The sequence below is a fragment of the Crotalus tigris genome, unplaced genomic scaffold, assembly GCF_016545835.1.
Source record: "Crotalus tigris isolate CLP2741 ecotype Arizona unplaced genomic scaffold, ASM1654583v1 scf7180000021179.819088, whole genome shotgun sequence".
In the NCBI taxonomy this organism is placed as follows: domain Eukaryota; kingdom Metazoa; phylum Chordata; class Lepidosauria; order Squamata; family Viperidae; genus Crotalus; species Crotalus tigris.
The window spans coordinates 326,760-352,459 of NW_024098385.1; the positions used below are offsets into that span (position 1 = coordinate 326,760).

At 40.7% G+C, this 25,700-nt stretch overlaps 1 protein-coding gene across 9 annotated transcripts in view; it reads left to right on the top strand.

Moving 5' to 3' along the window:
- IQCH (IQ motif containing H) overlaps positions 1–25,700 on the top strand; it is an 85,178-nt gene that overhangs the window by 25,952 nt on the left and 33,526 nt on the right. For 7 of the 9 annotated variants that reach the window (XM_039369666.1, XM_039369659.1, XM_039369661.1 and 4 more), the window contains 4 exons: positions 5,220–5,303; positions 8,935–9,110; positions 17,711–17,983; positions 23,718–23,909. In XM_039369666.1, the coding sequence (XP_039225600.1) occupies positions 5,220–5,303; positions 8,935–9,110; positions 17,711–17,983; positions 23,718–23,909 (725 nt within the window). The remainder of the gene's footprint in view (positions 1–5,219; positions 5,304–8,934; positions 9,111–17,710; positions 17,984–23,717; positions 23,910–25,700) is intronic. The other 2 variants (XM_039369660.1, XM_039369663.1) reach the window with 2 other exon arrangements.

Consider the following 25,700-nt stretch of genomic DNA (forward strand, 5'->3'; position numbering starts at 1 on the left):
GATCCAAGATGTTTCTCAAAAGGATCTTTCTAGGAAATGGCCCACTTTTTAAAACAAACGAGGCAGCTTTCTTTTAATTGGGGGCAAATAGAAAATGTCTCTGTAGAAGGTATCCGAGTGGCCTTCCTTTTGATCCTCTGTGGCCATCACTGCAGCTGTGGAGTTGCTGAGCAGCTGATGGAAGGGGCGATTCTGGGCATCCTCGGCCAAGCTGCCCTCACCTCCAAAGCCCTGCTCTTCTCCAGACCCCCCCCCTTTAAAGTCTCAGGTGAAGCTTGCAGTATGCGGAGTCCAGGTTTATTATAGTCAGAGACCAGAGCAAGTTAAAAGCATTCAAGATTATCCAGTTAAAAATTCTAAAATTAAATAATAAAAAACGGATAAAATCACAATTAGGCATCCAAAATCTGTCAGTTGTACACGAGCAAAACGCAGCATAGTCTAACTATAATAGGATACCATACCTAACTATGAGGCCCATACTCATTAAATACTAAAAGGCAAAGAGAGTCATAATTCAAAAAGGTTTATTGCATTAATTGTGTAAAATAGCTATGATGGATCAATCACCTGTTTCCGACAAATCTCCAGTGCTGCTGCTGCCCACAGTCTGAGCCACCTGTACTGAAGTTTACAGTACGCACATCACAAAATTTCTCTTTCCTTACTTTTTTTTTAAAAAAAAACAACAACTTTCTGCTGCTTTTGATTGAAATGCAAGCAGCACATTAGAATATCCTTAGCTTCTTAAAAACAGAAATGTAGGCAACACCTCAGCTATCCTTGGAGAAATCCTGTCTTGGATACAGTAAAAAGGCAGGGAGGCTTTTGAGGAAGTGAAATAGGTTAATGGTCTTGATACTATTTTTTTCCTTTCTATTATCAAATGTCACTGCAAAATATGTAAAAATATTAATCTCTTTTAAATAAATTATTGCTCTTTTTTGAAGACATTTTATACAGAAAATAAAAGACTAAAACTAAAACATGGAAATAATGCAGCTGAGTTCAAAGTGTCCTGAATCGCTGTTCCTGGAAGAACAAACTATAGCCGGAATTTGTGGCTTTGGGCTGCTACTGTTACCCCATTTGAGATTCCTTGATCGATGCCACTAATAATGAAATCACATTTTTTTTACCTACAATGATATACATGCTTGTTAATGAACTTTTCCCCCTTTTAGTTAAACTTTTTTTTTTTTAATTTCCCCAAAGTGTACTTAAACATGTTTTCAGAATGTCTTTCTCGTTGTCCTCTTAGGCCAGTAGCCTCATCTTTAGGCTGAAGTTACATGTGGTGTGAGATGCTGTAGGAGAGGTTAGAATTAGGCTTCCTGAAATCGTCAGATTGTATTTAGGATGTTGGCCTGGCCTTGGCGAGACCCAGGTTCACGTCTTCCCTCAACCACAGAAATTCCTCTCAGACCATCCTACCTCACAGGGCTGTCGTTGGCAAAAATGCCGTGTGCTCCTGGAGAAAAGTTGGGATCTACATCTAACAAGCACAGAATTATTGTTTCCTATGTTGGATATTATTTATTTCATTTTATTTATTTGATTTTTATCCAGCCTTTATTTCTGTATAAGTAACGCAAGGCAATTTTAAAGTACAAGCAGACCTCGACTTACGACTACATTTGAGCCCAAAATTTCTGTTGCTAAACAAGACATTTGTTAAGTGAATTTTGCCCCATTTTACAACCTTTCTTGCCACAGTTGTTGAGGGAATCACTGCAGTTGTTAAGTGAGTCTGGCTTCCCCACTTGCTTATCAGAAGGTTGAAAAGGGGGATCACGTGATTCCCCGGGACACTGCAACCCTCATAAATAGGAATCAGTTGCCAAATATCTGAATTCTGATCACATGACCCTTGAGATGCTCCAGCAGCCATAAGTGTGAAAAATGGTCATAGGTGACTTTTTCAATGCCATTGTAACTTCAAATGGTCACTAAATCAGCTGTTGTAACTACCTGCACAACGTGAGCTGGTTATGTTCTCAAATGCTTGAGCTCCAGGCACAAGAGCTGCTTGCCTTTCCTAGCAGATGGCGACACTTCTACTCTGTGCTTCCCCCAGGGAGACCAGTGGCTCTCCACCTTAGCAATTTAAGAGGGTTGAGGTTCAGTTCCCAGAGTTGAACCCCCCCCCGCCCCCGCTGCTGGGGAATTCTGGAAGTTGAAGGCCATTCCTCTTAAACTTGCCAAGGTTGAAAAACACTCAGTTATTTTTGCTTCGTTCTCTTCTGGAAAAGTAATTGGCATCATCTTAAGATGGAGACGTGAAGCTGGTTTAGAGACCAAAACTAAAACGCACAATATGGTTCCCTTCATTGCTCTACGTGCGCTTGCAGACATGACGGTTTGATGCCAGAGCTCTGCCTAGTGGCCTCTTCGTTCAGGAGGTGCTTCTTTACAAACCCTAGTGGCATTTCATGAAGGTCAAGGAATAAAGTCAACTAACTAGCTAACTAGCTTTCTCTTAGAAGTGTGTGCATGCTTGTTGGCCTAATACAAACTTTTGATATTCAAAAAATAAAGTTACCCTTGAATAAATTCAGGGAGGTCCTCTGAGGTCCCTTCCAGCCCTGACATTCTATGTTTTATGCCTGTTTCCGGCCTGCTTTCTCTGTGCAGTTGGCCAGGCTGAGACGCTTCGGCTGTTGGCTTGAGATTGGTCCTTGATCCCCATTAAGCACTGGACAGACTCGGGTAGATCTATAGAAGGGGAAGGCCCACCCTAGTGAAGGATGCCCTCCTGTGGTGGCATCCCAGGACCAGGGATTCGATTCCTTGTCAAACTGCTAAGAACAGTCATCCAGACGTGCTTTTCAGAGTAGTTAATTATACAGGTGAGACTCAAAATTGACTTACGTACCCATGTAGTATGGCTGTATTACCGTTAGCCTTCTCATCTTTTCTACTGTCTTCTCCTATTGGTATCCAATGTTTATATTATTTTGTTGTTCTTTGAATACACTGAGAGCTATTCTATCATTCTATTCTATATTCTATATTCTATTCTAGTCTCTATTCTATCATTATTCTATTCTATTCTAATATTTTGTCTTCTGTTTTGTGGGAGATTTTACTTTTTATGCAGGATCAACAAACTAACAATCAAGAGGGTTAGGGTCCATCCCCCCACTGTGCCTGTGTTGGGTCTCTTCGGCTTCTGCCCGTCTCTGGAAGTGCCTGTTATGCTTTCTCTTTGCCTTGTTCTGTGGGCGAGTCGTCTTTTGCACCCTTCTGTCCCAATAATCTCTTCAAGACCATTTATGACAACTTAAAAACATTTATGTGAATAAATTCTATTGCCACATGGAGAATTTTTTTCCCCCTCAATGAAATGTTTAGGAGCAGAATATCAGAAACTAGGACGTTAGCGGTTACATATTTTAAGGTATCCCAGTCTGCTTAAATGGATTGAATTTAGATTAATTTTTGATACCATTGTCTATGAGAGCTAAATGGAACTTCAGTCTTCAAAAACATATATCCAATGATGAAATTAGATGTAGCTCACGGCAGTTGCCTTCAAAATCTCCTAGTAAGCCTTTTGAAGCATTTGTTTGGCAACTGCTGAAAACAAGCCGTTGTGCTAGCTAGAAAGGTAATTTGTTTTTCTATAATTAATTATCAGTTGTCAGATTTTATTCTGTGACCTTCCCCCAAAGCCAGAAACCGAATGGCGCATCTAAATTGTCTCCTATTTGTTTGCCCAAAATGTGTACATTGGATACAACTTTTCCAGGTTTTGGGAGGAATTTGAAACCCAATTGCAAGAATTCAGAGGCCTTAATATAGAATTCTGAGGACAAAGCATTATTTTAATCTTGTTAGCAAACCCTGCGATAACAGCAGCACATCAAACCTGCACTTATTAAGCAGCACTTGGTATCGATTTTCTGACAAACTGTCCTGCTGACAATTGACCTTTTTACTTTTCCTTTTAATAACGTTTCTATGCAGTTAGCTTAATTTCAAAATATTTTTAGATGGGATTATCCAAAAGTGTTAAATAGAAAGCATTTTATAGGAATCATGCAATCGCTTTGAAGTATTTATTTTATATCATACTCACACATTCCCAGAGAAACAGACTTGCCATCCAGCCAGCAATGTGCTTGTGAAAACCCTCAGCGCATTATATCGGAAAGGGCCCAGCAAAAACCCTGCTTGTATTGTGTAATCCAGATGTCACAGTAATTGCAAATTAAAATGCTTTAATGCGAAAGGGAGAGCCAGGGAGAGAATATGTGTGTGAAAATTCAATTAATTTTGTTTTAACAGAAAGTGTTCTAGTTTTAATTATTCTATCAGGAAAAGACAACCGAGGCTTTAAGTGTAGATGATTTTAGTATTTGTGATTTTAATTGTCTTGATTTTAGCCTTGGTTTTGTCTTGTGTTTGCCATGTTTATATAGGAGCTGTTTGAGCACTGTGTGAATAGAAAGCTGGGCAAGATAATTCAAATAAAAACAAAGACATTTGCTCTTTTTTATTTTAGTAAATATTGATGGGTATGCACCCTACAATGTGGAATAAAGTTGCATGTCAATTTATTATAACAATCCTCATTAATAAACACTCAATTTATTTGAGTGTTGTCATACTATCATTTTAAGAACTAGCACTATTAATTGCTGTTCATTATGATGTTCCCTGGTTTTTACTTGATCTTGTTCTCAGAGAAATGATAGTAAACAAGATAGTTAAAATTCATTAAGGGAGAATGCTGTGTTTGAAACTGAGGAGTATGCTGTATTTCTCCTCTTTCTGATTATCATTATAGGGAGATGCAGTTCTTGTTCCTAATTATTTAAAAGCCAGATTAGAGTTCTAGTAATATGTTTAAAAAAATCCCGTACTTTATCAGAAAGCGTGGCTGTGTATCTTATTCAGAATTAGTCTAGTATATTTTTTTTTTCAGATTTCAGTTATTCAGAACGTAGTGTAAGTACATTGCACTGCTCTTTTTTAAATACATGATTTGGCCTTGTACTGCTTGAAAGTTGATTTCAGTAGTTCTTACCTTATGTCTCATTTTCAATTTTATTATTTTTTCTGAAATATTAAAGGTATACTGAATTCCCCTCCCCAGCAAAAAAAAAAAAAAGAAAAGAAAAGAAAAAGAAAAAAAGAGAAATATCCCAAGACATTGAGGTTGAACCTTCTGTGGATGCAATGTGTGTTAATCAGTTGGGATTTTTTTCTTTCAGGATACAAGCAGTCACTTCGAGAGGCAGATCCAGATTTTGCTGTTCATCAGGGATCACAGTTTGGAAGGTTGTGCGAGATCAGAGGTACATTTTCCTTCCAGCAGCTTTGCATCTGTTGTGCTTCCAAAGAAAAGGGGCGCAGTTCAATGGACCCACATTCCTGAGCCAACAGATTATGCCTCATTGCCATTTTGAAGGCTTACCTACTAGCTCAGCTGCGACGGAGACATTTGGCTTTCGTTTACCAGGTTGCATGAACCCAGCTTATTGTATCCTAACCAGCACATCATAATTCTCCCAAAGGTGTTTTTTTTTCCCCAAGAGGCAACTGGGCTTTCTTTGTTTTTCCTTGACAACATTTCACTTCTCATCCAAGAAGCTATTTCAGTTCTGACTGAATGGTGGAGAACTGAAGAAGCTCCTTGGATGAGAAGTGAAATGTCTTCAAGCAAAAACAAAGGAAATCCAGTTGCCTCTTGAAAAAAGCACCTTTGGAACAACCATGACCTGGATGCTTGGGAATCTCCATAGACACATCATAATTCAGCAAGCCAGGACTTTGCATAATGTACAAACCTAGTTAATGTCTGTCGATTCCTTTGCAAAAATTACTTGCAAAGAAAATGGCAGCCTAAGGTGCCCAAAAGTGTATTAGTTTTAAGTGCTTTTCAATATCTATACCAGTTTTCTCAACTTTAACAACTTTATAAGCCCTGATTTACACAAAGCCATTGGATGTCATTATCAAATAATGTGGCACTGGGTGCTGTGCTGTCCCGGTAACCCACACACACACATAGCTGTGGTTTAGCGGGTATATTAATATTCCTTTGCAATTCCCTTCACAAAAACCCAGAACTGTCCCAATTAAGTCCAGCCATAAGCAGACCAATGCTAGTCCACAGAGCAATAGACAGTGAATCCACAAGGCACTTGAAAGTTTCCCAATCAAAAACCCACCAGGCAAAATTAAATCACAATACAAGAGGGATCACGAGGCAAGAAAAGTCCAGAGTTCACAAGGCACAATCCAAGTCAGGGCACTGCAAGGCAAGAATCCCATTTTGTAGACTTTTCTATTTAGTTACGAAGAGCCTGGTCAGCCTTTGTCCAGAATGGTATAGGTTCTCATGTTTGAGCAGAGTTGGACTAGAAGACCTCCAAGGTTCACATGGGACTTGGAAAGAAGCATAAAGGGAGGTGTGAGATTGTGATGGCAAAGGTGCTGTATTGTCCAAAATCGAGCAAGCTTCCCAGGAAGGGGAAGGGGAGCCGATCTACGTCCCTCTAAAGCAGGGCTGGGGGACTGTGGCCCTTTTATGACTTGTGGACTTCAGTTCTCAGAATTCTGTGAATTGAAGTCTACAAGTCATACAGGAGCCTTCATTCCCCACTCCTGCTGTAAAGGGGATCAACGTAAAACTGGAAAAGTTCTCTTTTGGGGTTTTTCCCCCTTCACTCTTTTAACAGAAGAGCAAAAAATACTAATTTGTCAGTGGCCAATATTGCTGGGTACCCAGAATGACACACTCTACATGATTCATGTATATTTCAGTATCATTATTATTTCATAAATGCCACTTGCACAAAAATGTGTCCTCGAAATTTATGGGAGCCTAAAATAATAACTTAATTGCCTTTATATATTATGAAGGCACTGATGTGGTTTTGTCCTCAGTGCAACTCTTTTATATTGAAGTGTTTATTTAAGGAATGATTCGTTACTTCTGAATGAGTTACAAAGTTATAGGCAGCCTAGAATCACACATGGCAAGTAGGCAGCTGCTGAAAGGACAGTTTCAGATATGAGGTCTGTATGATGTCTGTAACGTGTGATTCTCGAGGGAGCATCCTAGAAAATACTTTGTGTGTGACCATTACTTTTGCTGTGTCCCGCAAAATGAACTTAATGGTATATTATCTGAAGGATAATTGCAAAGCATTAACTCTGATGTCCCCAGCATTGTAATTTTGATGATTTTATATGAAGCAATGCCACCTTGGATGCTCTTTACACTTCTGTCCAAAGAAAGCTTGCAATACGATTTAGTATGTCGAAGAAAGCAGAGGAAGGGGAAAATGTGGAAAGCACAATAAACTAAGCCAGTGTTTCTAAACCGTCGCAGCTTGAAGATGCTGGCTGGGGAATTCTGGGAGCTGAAGTCCATACCTCTTCAAGCTGCCAAGGTTGAGAAACACTGAACTAAGCTAAGCAAAGAAGGAAGTATTCTTTTTTTAGTGTTCAGAATAATTTGGTACCATCAGCAAACTCCCAATTCCCACTATGGATCACTTGTTCATGGTCAAGTTAAATAGACCCTCTAGCGAGAGGGGAGGGAGGGAGGGAGGGAGGGACATTGTTTGCCTTTGAATAGGAGAGCTGTCATTCATATTTTCTCTTTTCTTTACTTTAGCAAGTTCCTAATACAAAAAAGGGGGGACATGATTGTCACAATTGCTGAAGAGTCTTTGGTAAGGGATTCTGTCAAAACCCTGGAGGCGTGGGTTCATACCCCACTTCTGACACTTCCCTTCTTTTAGAAGAGGGGACAACCTATTCTCCAAAGGACCTGAAGGCAGGACAAGAAGCAATGGATGAAAACTAATCAAGGAGAGAAGCAACCTGGAACTCAGGAGAAATTTCCTGACAGTGAGAACAATTAATCAGTGGAACAGGTTGCTTCCAGAAGTTGTGGGTGCTCCATCACTGGATGCTTTTAAGAAGAGACGGGACAGCCATTTGCCTGGAATGGTATATGGTCACCTGCTTGAGCTGAGAGTTGGACTAGAAGACCTCCAAGGTCCCTTCCAACTCTTTTATTCTATTATCCTATTAAACACTACCAGATCATACCCATGCTTGATTTCCCTTAGCAACAGCCTTGGCGATTCTTCATCAGTTTGTCGTATACATTTTGAATACTATTTTTATAACCCTTTTCAATAATGCATTATAAACAAAGATTTCTAACTTATCAGAATCATATTCCCCCTGCTTGTCTTTGTTTTAAAAAATAGTGTCATGTTGGCCATTCAGCAGGAGATGATTGGGTTAGAATGGGAACCTGGTGATTTTGGGAGCCTTCCTTGGTCCCCACCCTGCCAGAGGTAGGTGGAGTGCGCTAGATCAGGGGTCCCCAACCCCCGGGCCAGGGCGTGCCAGAAACCGGGCCACACAAACAAGTGAAACTCCATCCACGGAAGGCAGGCAGCACACAGAACCAGGCCCCCTCTGGTTTGTGGAAAAACCTCTCTCCACAGAACTGGTCCTTGGTGCCCAAAAGGTTTTCAACCTCAACAACTTTAAGAAGGGTGGACTTCAACTCCCAGAATTCCCCAGCTAGAGTAGAGGAATTCTGGGAGTTGCGGTTCTTAAAAGTTGCTGATATTGAGAAATACTGATAGAGTCTGTTGAATTTCATTTTCCAAACCACAAACACTTCCTGTCAACTACAAAGTCAGTCATTTAGCTGTGTTACCTGAGATTTTGTGCTAGCATTTTGTAGACTTCATTCTGAAAGCCAGTTCTACAAGTTGTTGCCTTTAGTAAACAGGATGAAACTGAGGCACAACAATGGAAAAGGTAAAAGGAACAAAACGTTAAAACATCTACTTTCTCTCTCAGGATAGCCAATGGGAAACCTGAAGCAATGTTACCTTTTTTTCTCAACGATTATCAATGTGTCTTGTTGTGGTTTTTTTTTTCCTGTTAAAGATCCAAATGTGGACGTCATCTATATTTGCCCCTTAGAATTAAGTGAAGAGTTGCTGCGCTATTACAATAAATTCCTGGGTCTGCAGCCAGCCGTTCGGTCTGGGAACCCCGAGGACATTGCTGACCTACAGGACAGGTTCAAAATCCTCACCCCTGAAGCCATCAACAGTTTTCCTGTGAGTTTGTATCTTCTAATTACTATAGCTGGGGGGAATGCCGTAAAATTAGATTGGAAATTTTATAACTTGCAACGCTCTAGTACCCATCAGTGAAATATTATTGCAAGTGTTAAGAGCTGCACAGATTAAGTGACTAGTTAAAGAGTGTTAGAAATAAAACTCCAGTTGAGTTTTTCAGGCTGAAAGCTGAGCTCAGCTAAGGCCTTCACTGCTGATTCCTGCCCAACGCCTGGTCCTTTTAAAAAAGATGGACCTCAGAGGTTGACAACTTCACGGAAAGCAAATTGCACAAAATACTGCTCACATATCCTGTGGCTGAAGTGTGCAGATAGTTCCTATTCTCCATTGTATATTCTTATACATACATGCACACACACATACACACACACACACACAAATAAATGTAACTGAGTACACACATACACACAGTGTATATGTTTATGTATGTGTGTGTGTGTGCATGTGGATGTATACATATATAAGAATATATAAAAATATTCTATATATTTTCTATTATATATTGTCCTACCCTCAGGTACAAATAGTTGCACACAATAGTAGGACAAGAAGCAGTGGATAGAAGCTCATTAAAGAAAGATCCAATCTGGAGCTAAAGAGAAATTTCCTGACGGTGAGAACAATTAATCAGTGGAACAACTTGCCTCCAGACGTTGTGGGTGCTCCATCACTGGAGGTTTTCAAAAATAGGCTGGACAACCTCCAGTCTCGTGCTTGTGTAGAGGTTGGACTAGAAGACCTCCAAGATCCCTTCCAGCCCTATGATTCTATAAGACTTACTTTATTTATTTATTTTAGCATATGATGAGAACATGCCAAAAGAGAAGTAAATACGTGTACACAGTCCACGTAATTATGGGTAAAACTTCTATGGGGCTATGGCAGTTGGCCTCAAAACCGAGTCCGGTTCAGCTCTCCAGCTGACGGCCTCTGGGGTCTCTTTGTGCAGATCTTCTAGGGAAGCAGAGAACGCACGTTGTCATGGGCAGCCTTGCACAATATGTTTAACAGTTTGCGTATCAGCACCACAGTGGCGACCAGGGGAATCTTTCCATCCCCGCTGATAGAGGGCAGAGGCGGCACCTCTTCCAATAACACACCCAGTTCAGTCCAACAGGTCAAGACCAGGTGTTTTGGCAGAGGGGTCACCAAGGGTCAGGCCACAAGAAGGCCCCTTGGACCCTTCCTCTCTCCAGGCGCTCTAAGGCTTAAACTGGTGGAGGTTAAATTAATGGCTGTTTTCCATTTTCCATGCCTTTTCCATGGCCTTACATGGGTTTTCAGTCTATAAAACATGTAAAAACAACATAAGTTCGGAATTTTTCTGTGGTTTATGCTCCTTCACCCTCTCTGTTGTTTTTATTATTGTAGCAAAATCCAATTTATGACTTTTCTTTCCGTGCCCTTGAATTAGTTTCTGTTTTTAATTGAGAGGTGCTGGATTAGTAGTAATTTTGAACCCTCTAGACAGATTTGATTCCCTTGCTTGTCAATCCCCCTCTCTCAGCCTAACCCAACATCCATTGTTGTGGGAAAACTAGAAGGAAGGAGTATTAGACACATTCATTCCCTTGAGTTATTTATAAAAATAAGTAAGGTAAGATAAAAAATAAATAAATTATAATACATCCTCTCTAAAGGAAGGGTTCTCTGGTCCCCAAGAGTTTTGATCCGGCTGCAATGCAATAAATGTGGGTCCCATAAACTCTGTTGAAGTTGGTGATCTTGGCTATATCCCAAGAGTTGCTTATTTATTTCTGTGCATGAAATATAAAACCTTTTAACTGCAAGACGAGTTCTGGGTCATTTTTAGAACTATAAAATTATGATGCTGTTCTCTATGAGAACTCTGTTTGTGTTGTACTATCACAACAGGCATATCTACCAGGTCTTAAATTTTGTGCTGTTACAAGCTTGTTTGTATAGTTTAGCCAATTCATTGTTTTACAATGTTTAAAGACATTGTTAAATACATGGCTTGGTGCAGCCTTCCAGAAACTGTGATACAAGCCCCTCTTTGACCAGAAAAAGGGGGAAATTGTGGCTCAGAACATCTGGAGCATAGGTTTGGAGGAAAGAAATTAGGTTTGATCCATTGATGAATACAGTTTATTAGCTTTGTGTTGCCCATTTGTGCTGTGTATTATGTAAGCAGCTTCACTAACGTAAGTTTATTACTGACCATTAGAAATGAAAATAAACATAGGACAGGATGCAGGTGTGCCTGGGGCATGAAGAATACAGTTTCAGCAACATGGATGAGCAGATGATGAATTCTTTATCAAAGAAAGCTAAACCCTTGTATTAAAGTTAAAACTGCAAATGTTATGAGAAAGGGGCATTAATAGCCATGTACAGATAGTCCTTGACTTACAACAGTTCATTTAGTGACCGTTCAAAGTTACAGCAACACTGAAAAAAGTGACTTATGACTGTTGCAGCATCCTCTTGGTCATGTGGTTTATATTCAGATGCTCGACAACTGATTCATATTTATGACGGTAGCCATGTCTTGGGGTCATGTGATCCCCTTTTGCAACCTTTTGACAAGCAAAGTCAAAGCCAGGTTCACTTAACAACGGTGTTACTAACTTAACATCTGATTCACTTAACTTAATAATTCACTTAACAATTGTGGCAAGAAAGGTCCTAAAATGAGGCAAACCTCACTTAGTGACCGTCTCGCTTAGCAACAGAAATTTTGGGCTCAATTATGGGCATAAGTCAAGGACTACCTGTGTGTAAACATAATATCAGAGTTTGGTCAGCATAAAATGCAACATCTGCGCTTTGAAAACAAAATGAGCTCAGATTTCTTAGAAGACATCTCTGTTTCTGTATTTATTTATTATTTACTTGTTTATTTACTGGCAACCTGCCTCGCTGTGGGGCTCCTCGAGGTGGCTCCCATTTGCAGAGCAGTTCCTGAGCTTCCTCGGTGATTCTTTGCCACTACGGGAACTTTCAGAAGTTCCTTTGGAAAGGCATCGGGGAGAGGGGGGTGTTCTGCTCTTCTGGATCCCATGCAGATATTTCGATTTTAGCATATGATGATGTTAAGCTTGTTCTAATCTATCACTAAAATTAAAGGGGGCTGACTTATAGTGGCTTTACAGGCAATGCGATGCTATGCAATGCCATACAATACAATACAACAACACAACACAAGTCTCCAGAAGAATATGCCCTAAATATTACCAATTGGTTAGGTACAGGGCCTGTCTTACTTGTTTATGCTGTTGCCAGATCCCTCCACAGGTTTATGCTTTTATCGGGTTCTACGTATCATTTGTTTATTCCTCCCCTATTTTAGGCACACTTTATAGCAGGACATTTTACAGATTATAAAGACAAAATAGGCTTGCTACTGAGAGTATCATTAAGAGAGAGTTTCAGGCAATCGCAGATCCCTGATGAATATTCCAGCACAATTTATATTTGCAAACAACCAGTTGTCTCACAATCTATATCAGTGATGGGGAACCTTTTAGAGACCAAGTGCCCAAACTGCAACCCAAAACCCACTTATTTATCGCAAAGTGCCAGGGCTGCATCACCACTGTGGTGCCCTCAGGGAGGACATGGGGGGCGTGGCCCACTGGGTGGGCATTCCTGCAGTGGTCACAGCAGACTGGGTGAGCATGGCCAGGGCCAGTCCCTTGCCATCTCAAGGGCATTCCTGGGAGGCCACTGCCGCTTGCTTCCTCACTTCCTGCCCTGTCGCTTCCAAACGCCATGTGCCCGCTACTATGGGGAACTCTACTGGGTCAATGGCACGCGTGCCATAGGTTCGCCACCATTGCCCTAGCCATAAGTAGCATTTTCCTCCTATGGGATTTTCCCATCTATTGTACCAGGAAACATAGATAGGGCAGGATAGAAACGTCAGTGCCCTCCTAACCATACCCAAGCACTCTGAATTTGTTGGTGATGTCCATTTTGCTCTATGAGTTCATGGTGACCTAACCCTAAGTGGAATTTTCCTCCTATGGGATTTTCCCATGTATTTTACGAGGAAACATAGATAGGGCAGGCTAGAAAGGTTAGTGCCCTCCTAACCATACCCAAGCACTCTGAATTTGTTGGCGACATCCATTTTGCTCTATGAGTGCATGGTGACCTAATCCTAACCCTAAGTGGAATTTTCCTCCTATGGGATTTTCCCATGTATTTTACTAGGAAAAATAGATAGGGCAGGCTAGAAAGGTTAGTGCTCTCCTAACCATACCCCAGCACTTCAAGTTTGTTGGCGACGTCCATTTTGCTCTATGAGTTCATGTTGACCTAACCCTAACCCTAAGTGGAATTTTCCTCCTATGGGATTTTCCCATCTATTGTACCAGGAAACATAGATAGGGCAGGCTAGAAAGGTCAGTTGCCCTCCTAACCATATCCAAGCACTCCGAATTTATTGGCGACGTCCATTTTGATCTATGAGTTCATGGTGACCTAACCCTAAGTGGAATTTTCCTCCTATGGGATTTTCCCATGTATTTTACCAGGAAACATAGATAGGGCAGGCTAGAAAGGTTAGTGCCCTCCTAACCATACCCAAGCACTCCAAATTTGTTGGCGACGTCCATTTTTCTCTATGAGTTCATGGTGACCTAACCCTAACCCTAAGTGGAATTTTCCTCCTATGGGATTTTCCCGTGTATTTTATTAGTAAACATAGATAGGGCAGGCTAGAAAGGTTAGTGCCCTCCTAACCATACCCAAGCACTCCGAATTTGTTGGCGACGTCCATTTTGCTCTATGAGTTCATGGTGACCTAATCCTAACCCTAAGTGGAATTTTCCTCCTATGGGATTTTCCCATGTATTTTACTAGGAAAAATAGATAGGGCAGGCTAGAAAAGTCAGTGCCCTCCTAACCATACCCAAGTGTTCTGAGTTTGTTGGCGATGTCCATTTTTCTCTATGAGTTCATGGTGACCTAACCCTAACCCTAAGTGGAATTTTCCTCCTATGGGATTTTCCCATGTATTTTACTAGGAAAAATAGATAGGGCAGGATAGAAAAGTCAGTGCCCTCCTAACCATACCCCAGCACTCCGAGTTTGTTGGCGATGTCCATTTTGCTCTATGAGTTCATGGTGACCTAACCCTAAGTGGAATTTTCCTCCTATGGGATTTTCCCATGTATTTTACCAGGAAACATAGATAGGGCAGGCTAGAAAAGTCAGTGCCCTCCTAACCATATCCAAGCACTCCGAATTTGTTGGCGACGTCCATTTTGCTCTATGAGTTCATGGTGACCTAACCCTAACCCTAAGTGGAATTTTCCAACTATGGGATTTTCCCATGTATTTTACGAGGAAACATAGATAGAGGAGGCTAGAAAGGTTAGTGCCCTCCTAACCATACCCAAGCACTCCGAATTTGTTGGCGACGTCCATTTTGCTCTATGTGTTCATGGTGACCTAACCCTAACCCTAAGTGGAATTTTCCTCCTATGGGATTTTCCCATGTATTTTACCAGGAAACATAGATAGGGCAGGCTAGAAAAGTCAGTGCCCTCCTAACCATACCCCAGCACTCCGAGTTTGTTGGCGACGTCCATTTTGCTCTATGAGTTCATGGTGACCTAACCCTAACCCTAAGTGGAATTTTCCTCCTATGGGATTTTCCCATGTATTTTACCAGGAAACATAGATAAGGCAGGCTAGAAAAGTTAGTGCCCTCCTAACCATACCCAAGTGTTCTGAGTTTGTTGGCGATGTCCATTTTTCTCTATGAGGTCATGGTGACCTAACCCTAACCCTAAGTGGAATTTTCCTCCTATGGGATTTTCCCATGTATTTTACCAGGAAACATAGATAAGGCAGGCTAGAAAAGTTAGTGCCCTCCTAACCATACCCAAGTGTTCTGAGTTTGTTGGCGATGTCCATTTTTCTCTATGAGTTCATGGTGACCTAACCCTAACCCTAAGTGGAATTTTCCTCCTATGGGATTTTCCCATGTATTTTACCAGGAAACATAGATAAGGCAGGCTAGAAACGTTAGTGTCCTCCTAACCATACCCAAGTGTTCTGAGTTTGTTGGCGATGTCCATTTTTCTCTATGAGTTCATGGTGACCTAAGTCTAACCCTAAGTGGAATTTTCCTCCTATGGGATTTTCCCGTGTATTTTACCAGGAAACATAGATAAGGCAGGCTAGAAAAGTTAGTGCCCTCCTAACCATACCCAAGTGTTCTGAGTTTGTTGGCGACGTCCATTTTGCTCTATGAGTTCATGTTGACCTAACCCTAACCCTAAGTGGAATTTTCCTCCTATGGGATTTTCCCATCTATTGTACCAGGAAACATAGATAGGGCAGGCTAGAAAGGTCAGTGCCCTCCTAACCATACCCAAGCACTCCGAGTTTGTTGGCGATGTCCATTTTGCTCTATGAGTTCATGGTGACCTAACCCTAAGTGGAATTTTCCTCCTATGGGATTTTCCCATGTATTTTACCAGGAAACATAGATAGGGCAGGCTAGAAAAGTCAGTGCCCTCCTAACCATATCCAAGCACTCCGAATTTGTTGGCGACGTCCATTTTGCTCTATGAGTTCATGGTGACCTAACCCTAACCCTAAGTGGAATTTTCCTCCTATGGGATTTTCCCATGTATTTTACCAGGAAACATAGATAGGGCAGGCTAGAAAAGTCAGTGCCCTCCTAACCATATCCAAGCACTCCGAATTTGTTGGCGATGTCCATTTTTCTCTATGAGTTCATGGTGACCTAAGTCTAACCCTAAGTGGAATTTTCCTCCTATGGGATTTTCCCGTGTATTTTACCAGGAAACATAGATAGGGCAGGATAGAAAAGTCAGTGCCCTCCTAACCATACCCAAGTGTTCTGAGTTTGTTGGCGACGTCCATTTTGCTCTATGAGTTCATGTTGACCTAACCCTAACCCTAAGTGGAATTTTCCTCCTATGGGATTTTCCCATCTATTGTACCAGGAAACATAGATAGGGCAGGCTAGAAAGGTCAGTGCCCTCCTAACCATACCCCAGCACTCCGAGTTTGTTGGCGATGTCCATTTTGCTCTATGAGTTCATGGTGACCTAACCCTAAGTGGAATTTTCCTCCTATGGGATTTTCCCATGTATTTTACCAGGAAACATAGATAGGGCAGGCTAGAAAAGTCAGTGCCCTCCTAACCATATCCAAGCACTCCGAATTTGTTGGCGACGTCCATTTTGCTCTATGAGTTCATGGTGACCTAACCCTAACCCTAAGTGGAATTTTCCTCCTATGGGATTTTCCCATGTATTTTACCAGGAAACATAGATAGGGCAGGCTAGAAAAGTCAGTGCCCTCCTAACCATATCCAAGCACTCCGAATTTGTTGGCGACGTCCATTTTGCTGTATGAGTTCATGTTGACCTAACCCTAACCCTAAGTGGAATTTTCCTCCTATGGGATTTTCCCATGTATTTTACCAGGAAACATAGATAGGGCAAGCTAGAAAAGTCAGTGCCCTCCTAACCATATGCAAGCACTCTGAATTTGTTGGCGATGTCCATTTTTCTCTATGAGTTCATGGTGACCTAACCCTAGCCCAGTGATGGCGAACCTTTTAGAGACCAAGTGCCCAAACTGCAACCCAAAACCCACTTATTTATCGCAAAGTGCCAGGGCTGCATCAGCACTGTGGTGCCCTCAGGGAGGACATGGGGGGCGTGGCCCACTGGGTAGGCATGCCTGCAGTGGTCACAGCAGACTGGGTGAGCATGGCCTGGGCCAGTCCCTTGGCATCTCAAGGGCATTCCTGGGAGGCCACTGCCCCTTGCTTGCTCACTTCCTGCCCTGTCGCTTCCAAACGCCATGTGCCTGCTACTATGGGGAACTCTGCTGGGTCAATGGCACGCGTGCCCACAGAGAGGGTTCTGAGTGCCGCCTCTAGTACGCGTGCCATAGGTTCGCCACCACTGACCTACGTGTTGTGAAGCTGCACTGAAAATACAATTTGTGACACAGTCAAAACTTTTGGTTTCTGATTTTTTTAAACAACCCTTTTTGACCAAATGACTGTTGCAGAAAGGGTTTGCAGCTAATTAAACTATTTATCTTGTGGAATAGAATATGGCACGTAAAAAGTGTTTTGTAAATGAAATCATTTACTGAAAGAGCCATTTAAAGTGCTGATCTGTATGCACTGAAATACAGACTCGGCCAGCTTGGAGTGCATTCTTCTTCTTTTTTTTTTCTTTTTTTGGTATTGATTTTTTCCCCCTGATGTGGTAGAATCAAACGGTGCCAGAAGTGTTGAGATGAATCACTGTTATCCAAGGGCTGCAAGCTTCTCTTCCGAGTGACAGAAGGAGAATTCCGCATGGATCAAATAAATACAGATGTGTAGTAATTAGTTTTATTCCCAGTGAGCCCATTTCCGACACACTAAAGATGTGAGTGATTATGGAACCTCACCCCAACAGCTTTTATCAATTTAAACTGCTACGCTACAGGATAGGTCATAACCCAGCCTGCTATTAATAATGTATTTATTGCGCTCAACATTATAAATTAGCTTGGTGGAAGGAAGAGAAAGCGCACTTCTTAACCAGACTAATGTCCTCCTCCTCCAGAACCGCCCCATGTCCCTGGCTACCTTCATGAAATACAGCCCTAGGACCATTAAAAGGGTCAAAAACCTGGTCCAAGGCAAGGAAGCCTATATTGTGGGAGGTCTTCTGAACCAAGATGACCTGGAAGTGGCCGACGTGCTAGACATGCCCATTCTGGGCTCTGACCCAGAAGTGGCTCATCTCTACAGCACCAAGTCCGGAAACAAAAGAGTTTTTGACGCTGCAGGGGTTCCAGTGCCTCCCGGGCAGCAGGACATCTACAGCAGGCAGCAGGTAAGATTGGCCACTGGCTGGGCAAGTCGGAAAATCTGAGCGGAGACTATGCTTTCCCTTCCATTCTTAGTTGGCTAGATCTCAGCCCTCTGACAACTTTCCTTGTCAGAGGGCTGAGGTCCATAACTGTTCCAGTTCCAGCCCTGGAACTCAGTTCCTGAATGGTCTACGAGGGAGCATTACAGTACATGGTGATGATCTGGTGATGACCTTGGGAGACGGGAGAAGAGATGCTGCCTATGGAACAGTCAGATAAGAGGAGATGTCGTTCTCAGCTGTGTAATGGGCAGAGAAAAAGGTTCAGAAGGGACCCTCCCTAATTTGGTGGCTGTAAAAGAGAACATTTGTACTTTCAGACTTGCATGATTCTGCAAGATCCAATCTGAGTCTGTCCCTGGGACCAGAGGTTTAGTCTTCTGAACATTTGGACTCATGCTAGAGCCCATCCTCAGGGAATGAATGTGACCCAGATTGGATCCTGCAACATTATCTGGGAACACGTATATTTACCTTTATTCATTCCACAATTCGATTAATGTAGAGTATATGCTTTGAATTAAAGTCTGGAGGGGGAAGTGGAAGGCATTTCCAATTCTAAATTGACCAAATTTCAGGAATGATATGGACAATCTTATTAAAGAAGATGGAGTGGAATGCTGTGGAATGTAGGTTCTCTTGGTGAAATCAAAGCTAAAAATAGTTCATGTACCTTATTGACTGCATAGAAATTAAGAGTCTTCTACAGCATTAAACAGAATTGCTAAATAATTGCAAGGGAGCAAGATATAAATGTAGGGTCCTTGATGGTGAGCATGGTGGTTTTCTTGCAGACATTTCATTACCAAACTAGGTAACATCATCAGTGCTGATCGTGTTACCTAGTTTGGTAATGAAATGTCTGCAAGAAAACTACCAGGCTCAGAGAGCACCATGGACCTCCCAGTTCAACCCTGAGCTATACATGTTCTTTTCTATCAATATAAACGTAGTGAGACTTCAGATGACTCATTGCAGTTGAATCATATATAGACCCTATGTATAAGTTTTCCTTGGCCATCATTCAGCACGGCTTTGTTCTAGGTAAGCTTCCAGCTTCTGCTGATGTCACACAAAAAACATTGGCTCCCAAAGTTACAGCAGTTATGCATGGAAAAGATGGATGTCTGCAGGACATAAGATTTGGTGTATGCAGTTCTCTGCATATTGCTTCCATTTGGGCCAGATCCTATCTGTGGGAGCCAAACTGGATTCTCTCCTGCAGACATTCAGGCTGAATGTACAGATGCTTGCTGGGAAGCATCATTAGAGCATCACTGGCACTTATCCCAAGTGAGCCTTCCAAAATAAAAACACCTGAATGGGTGTCCTTCCTGCCTCAAATCATTGCTTTTTAATGTGCAATTCTTCTTACTAGTTTCCAGAGCTTGAAGCATTCTGGACCATCAGTAGCAGTCATGAACAATTATGTTAATACTTATTTATAACATTAGCCTTTACAGTTTTAAATGAATGATGTTTTTAGACAAATCCTCTACCTGCTTGTGTTCCAGGAAAACCTAAAGATATTAGAGGTCAAGGTAATTGTCTGAAAAAAGTCTCAAAAAGCCAATCCTGGGCTGTATTGAAAAGCTCCCTGTAATGTCCTGTAATGTCACCTGTCCTGGCTTTGTGATGAATTTAAAAGATGGCTGTTTACTCAGTGCCAAAGACAATAGCTCCAGTGGCCACTGAGTATTGTATGAGGTCAAATACCTTCATCAGATCTATGAGTTTTCAGGGGATCATTTATCCCTATAATGAAGGTAGGCATTTTTGCAGGTACACACACTACAGTTGTTAAGTGAATCACTACAGTTGTTAAGTTAGTAATGAGGTTGTTAAGTGAATCTGGCTTCCCCATTGACTTTCCTTGTCAGAAAGGTGCAAAGGGGAATCACATGACTCCGGGACATGGCAACGGTCATAAATATGAGTCAGTTTGATTTTGCCCCGCTGAGGACCCTAAAAAGGGTCGAAAGTCGCCCCGAAGAGGCGATGGAGAAGGAGGGGACCCTCGTTGATTGCGGGAGGACAGTGGCCCTTCCGTTTGATCTGAAGAAGCCCTCCAAACCAGCGGGGGAAAGACTGGCTACATTCGTGTGGCCAGTCAGAAGCTGCTGACAACCGAAGAAACGTGGATGGAACTGAGTGAGACCCTATCCTCTCTTTATGACTGTAAGACTTTTTCCTGGGAAAAACCACCCAAAGCAAAGAATCCTCCCTGATGAGAGAGAGAAGGGGAATTCTCACCCCATTCCCTCAGGAAAAGAAAAGTGGCGAATTAATTACTTGGGAGAAAATAGAGAAAATTACAAGATTAATTTGGAAGCAATACACATATATAACTCTGAAATTTGGGGACTAAAAGTGCTTTTGAGATATATATATATATATTTTTAAAGACTTAAAAAGCTTGTAATATAAATTTGGATGTAAAAAGCTGGAAGACGGCATCACCGACATCTAATGGAAGCCCAGACTCAGATGAGACTCTTGTTGTTTTTAGGAACTTTTTTTTTTAACATATTTTATTATTTTTTTTAACATAATCACCTTAATATTTGGTAAACAGCGTGTTGTCTGGGTTTATATTTATAAACAATAACAATCTGTTTCTATAGTTCCATAATCCACATAGTAGCTTTCCTTGATTTCTTTTTCTTCCAATAATATTCTCATTTATCAACCTTAAATTAGTACATTTCTTAGTATTTTAATAGATAACAATTGAATATAAACACTTTTCTAGTATGCCTACAAGTAGCAATCACATCAATGTGAAGCATCTTTTCTAATTAATCATCTTAATCACCTTGTCGTAGATCCTGTTTTTAAAATTCTTATTTAAATTTATTTTCCCCACAATGTTCGAAAACATTTTACCTGTTAAGATTTTCTTAGAGTTAATTACACTTAAGTATTTAAGTCTTTTTCCTCATACAAGCCATCCCAACAATTTTACATTTCTCATATTTTAAAACAAAAGCAAAAAAAGAGAAGAAGGAAATAGTATACTACTTGAAAAACATGTCCCTCTTAAGCTAAAATACATTTATGTCCAAAAATGTTTCTATTCTTTTTAACCATATTCAAACAAATATTTAATCTTTAAGTATTCCATCTAATAGATCCACAGCTAATCTTTTAAAACTATTCAGGAACTTTCACTTTTGAAGACTGCAGCTGGGAAAAGGGGAAAAAACCCCAACCTCTTGGGCTGCTTATCTGTGTAGCAGAGACAATAAACTATTTTGAAACTGGCCTGCCTGGACCATGGATATAAATATTAACTGACTTTTAGACCTGTGTCATGGAGCTATTTCCCTATAGAAGAAACATGCATTATTGATTGAGATGATGGAATACTTTAGACTATAAACCTTTGATTGATGAACAATTTTTAATTGCTCTTCTCTGGAAAGAAAGAATATGTTTTTCATTGGACAGAAAAATTTGAAAAATTCAAACTTTACTTATATTTGCCAAGGGGAGACTTAAGGACAGACTGATAGGCTGGCTGGATAATTAGGAGTTTAAATGACAATTGACTGAAACTTTTTAAATCCCTAAATAGATTAGACTATAAAGACTACATACAAAAACAAAACAGATGTTCCATACTTAGCTTCAAATGGTAAAAAACCATCCCTAACTTCTGTCCCCAGAGTCCCCAGCTTGACATACCAACAAGAAAATGTTGATGAATTTCAGAAAGAAATTCTTCCTATGTTAAAATCAATACAAGAGACGATTGCCTTAGCTCATGATGAGACTAAAAATAACACAAAGGAGATAAAAGAACAATTCTTTAATCTAAATCTACAAACTCAGAAAATGACTACAAAGAAGGAACTAGCAACCCAGAAAATAGAAGGAAAATCAGAAGAAGCAGATCCAAAGATGGAGGACCTAAAGAAAGGAACTAACAGACAGACTCAGACAAACGAAGAATTAGAAGACGTAGCGATAATATCGGAAATGGAAAAGATATTTTACCTGTCAAGATCTCAGAACACACTTGAGAATAAGAAAGAAGAGCTGATCGAATGGAAGATAGAGCTGTTAGAGAATTGTGGGAAATTGGAGAAGGAGGGAGGCTGTTTAATGAATATCAATAGGCTGAGCGTCCTTCCAAAAATACTTTAATCAAATTGTTTTTTTATTCCAAATAATATACACAAAAATAGAGAAAGAATTACTTGTTGATTCAAATGCATTGACTTGGAAAGTTAGTTGACAAAGGAAGAAAGCTAGAGTAAGACTGAAGAAAATAGAGGTTTTGACCCATTAGATGGGATATTATACTATTAATCCGATGTCTGAACATGGCTGAGAATAGATAATTGTTAGAAGTATTATTATAACTAGAAAGATAGGATTTATAACTAGAATATTATACTTTGTCATGACAAAGAAAATATGAAAATGCTAAGAAGGTTTGAATAAGGGAAGCTTTTGGTTACCCAAAAATAACTTATTATGAGAAATTATAAGTGATGGAAACATTTTGAACACTGATGGAAAATTAAAAGTAAAAAAAAGCAGGAAAAACAGGATATTAATTGAACAAATGGATATTAAGTGCAATGCAATTAAGAAATATTTTCATTAGAAAATATATTTTAAACTGGCATTATTGATATTATTAGGCAAATGTAACAAAGATGTTGATATTCAATTGTATATGTATTAACAACAATAAAAATTATATATATGGGAAAATGTATACTACCAGAAGAAGAAAAGAAGCATTGCATGGTATAATACTGGACCTAGATTGAAGAAGTCAGTATGTACCACTGAATTACTAATGGACCTAGGACAACCTGTTTATTAAGTACTTATGACTGTAAAACTAGAAAATTAATAAAATATTTATTAAAAAAGTTATACTTTCCATCTCTTTAACAAGGAGTATTTTTCTATCTAGTAAAAAAGATTGAATAGAAGTACATTTCAAATAATCAATATTATTTGACTGTTTGAAATTACTGTTTGAAATTTACTATTTCAATATTTCAAATACTTTTTATAATACATCATGCATATTATAAAAAAGATGTATAATATGTCACTATTATAAAAAAGAGTCTCTGGAAAGAGTGCAGAAAAGAGCAACAAAGATGATTAAGGGGCTGGAGGCTAAACATACGAAGAACAATTGCAGGAACTGAGTACGTATATTCGAGTGAAAAGAAGGACTAGGGGTGACATGAGAGCAGTCTTCCAATATTTGAGGGGCTGCCACAAAAAGAGGGGGTCAACCTATTCTCCAGAGCACCCGAGGGCAGGACAAGAAGCAACAGATGGAAACTTATCAAGGAGAGGATCAACTTTAGAACTAAGGAGAAACTTCCTGACAGTGAAAACAAATGGAACAGCTTGCCTTCAGAAATTGTAGGTGCTTCATCACCGGAAGCTTTTAAGAAGAGACTGGACAACCATTTATCTGCAATGGTATAGGTCTAGGATCTCCTGCTTAAGCAAGGGGTTGGACTAAAAGACCTCCAAAGTTCCTTCCAACTCTGTTATTCTATTATGTTCCTGATCATATATTATTTAGTGCTGTTATGTTCCTTCTCTCTTGGTTTAATCTGTGTGTCGTGCAGAACATCTGGACAGAGGTTTAAAACATCAATTACAGCAGGAGAGAGACTAAAATGGAAAATAAAATCTTTACATTTTTCTCCTCCAGATGATCGAAGTTCTCAGTCAGCTGATTGTAGACAACCCAGAAGTGCAACGTTGGGTGTTCAAGGTGGATAATGAATTTGGGGGAAATGGGACTGCATTTTGTGACATCACTAAACATCTCAAATGCTACCCTTGGATTATGAAGGAACGTCATCGATACGGACCAGAGATATGGAATAAGAGGTGGGCTCATGTAAGTCACTTTGGATTTCATAAATTTTGAGCAGGTGATATCAAAAGACAAACCCTAGAAGGAAAGTCCAGGGGATACTTCCAGGGTTCTGGATCAGTCACCATTAGAACCTCTTCTAATTGTAGCAGATTTTAGTTTGCTAAATAAAATCAGTAATATCCAGGAATTCAGTGGTAGCTATTTTCAAACAGTGCTTTGATTAAGGACAAATCAGGTTGACAGGTTGACCTCATGTTCATCATCTTAGCCAATATTAATAATGTATAAACTTTCCAAACTGGAAGTTGCCATAATTTGTCACAATAGATACAATCTATTGTGACATACAAGTTCTTGTGGAATAAGAATTCACGCTTGTATACTGAAGTTCTTGCAAGCGTTTATTAAAATAAATTTGTAAGTCAATGTATTTTTAAATATTTGGGCAGAAAGGAAAAAGAGCTTTATGAAAACACAACAGGATTTTATGCAATGTATTAAAACAATGCACTATTTATTTCCTGAACTCTTATCTGAACTTCTGTGTCTTAACAGAAGTATCTTCTTATTTACCCATCATGTCAGTAGTGTTTTATTCCAGTCATAAAACTCAGTGCTCAACTCCTGCCGCATCAAAGATGCTTTTTCCAAAAGGCAACTGCACTTTCTTGGTTTTTACCTTTGAAAATATTTCGCTTCTTATCTAAAAAGCTTGTTCAGTTGCAACGACCTGGATGATTGAGAATCTCCATAGACAACTCCTGGTGTCATGCATCCTTCTCTTCCTCTAGAGGTAGTCCTCAGATTATGACCCTAACTGAGATCAGAATTTCCATCACTAAGCGAAGCAGTCATTGAACAAAACAACACAACATCCACCATAGTTCCAGCAGTCCCCATTGCAGTTGTTGGGTCAGGACCTCATGCTTCTCTGCTCTGCCTCTACTTCAGGTCCCCCGCTCCACACCTATCCCCCCCCCCCACAGCTCGCATTGGAAGCGCCTGGCCCTTTGTGATGCCTTGCAGGTGTGCTGGGCGAGGCAGGCTCCTCTATCCCTCTCTGAAGCCCATAGGGTGATTCTCCAGAGAAACTGCAGAGCGCCCACTGTGTCTCATCCCTCCTCATCCTCCAGTTCGGCCACCTCCTCCCCAAACCACAGTTCCCACACAGCTGCCACCTTCGCCCAAAGAGCTGCAACTGCTCTCCATCCCAACCTTCTGTGCTGTCCACGATCTGCAGGCTATCACTCCTCATGCCAGTCCTGGAAGATGGGGGTCCTTTACCTGCACCACCAGCACCACCCTGCGTCCTTCCCTGGCTCCATCCCGCTGCCTCTCCTCTGGCTGTTTCTGGCAAGCTCCCTTAGGCAGATGAAGCTCCACCACCCTGAAATGCTTGCCAAACATATCTTGGGTTGCACCCTTATCCAGCATTTGGATCCTGGGCTAGCAGTGGGACGAAGAAGACAACAAAGGTCATCTGGGGGCAGCTGGGGCCATGGGCAGGTGGTGAAGTGCAGGCTGGACAAAAATGGAAAGATGGCAGGGAGATAGGTAGGTGTGGAGGGTTAAAACAGGCAGTTTGTGCACGTGATTGCTGGGTGCTTCCACAACAAGGACTTTGAGAGCTGGTTGTAACTACCATTTGCTTAGCACCTTCTTAACTTCCGTCACTGAACAAGTGGTTGCAACCTGAAGACTTCTTCTATTGTTATTGCTCTTTTCTGAAAGTCTCAATAGTTTCATTTGCTTATTTATTGCCTCTTGCGTAGGCAGTGATTTTGGCCATTCTGAACTTCCAGAAACCAATCA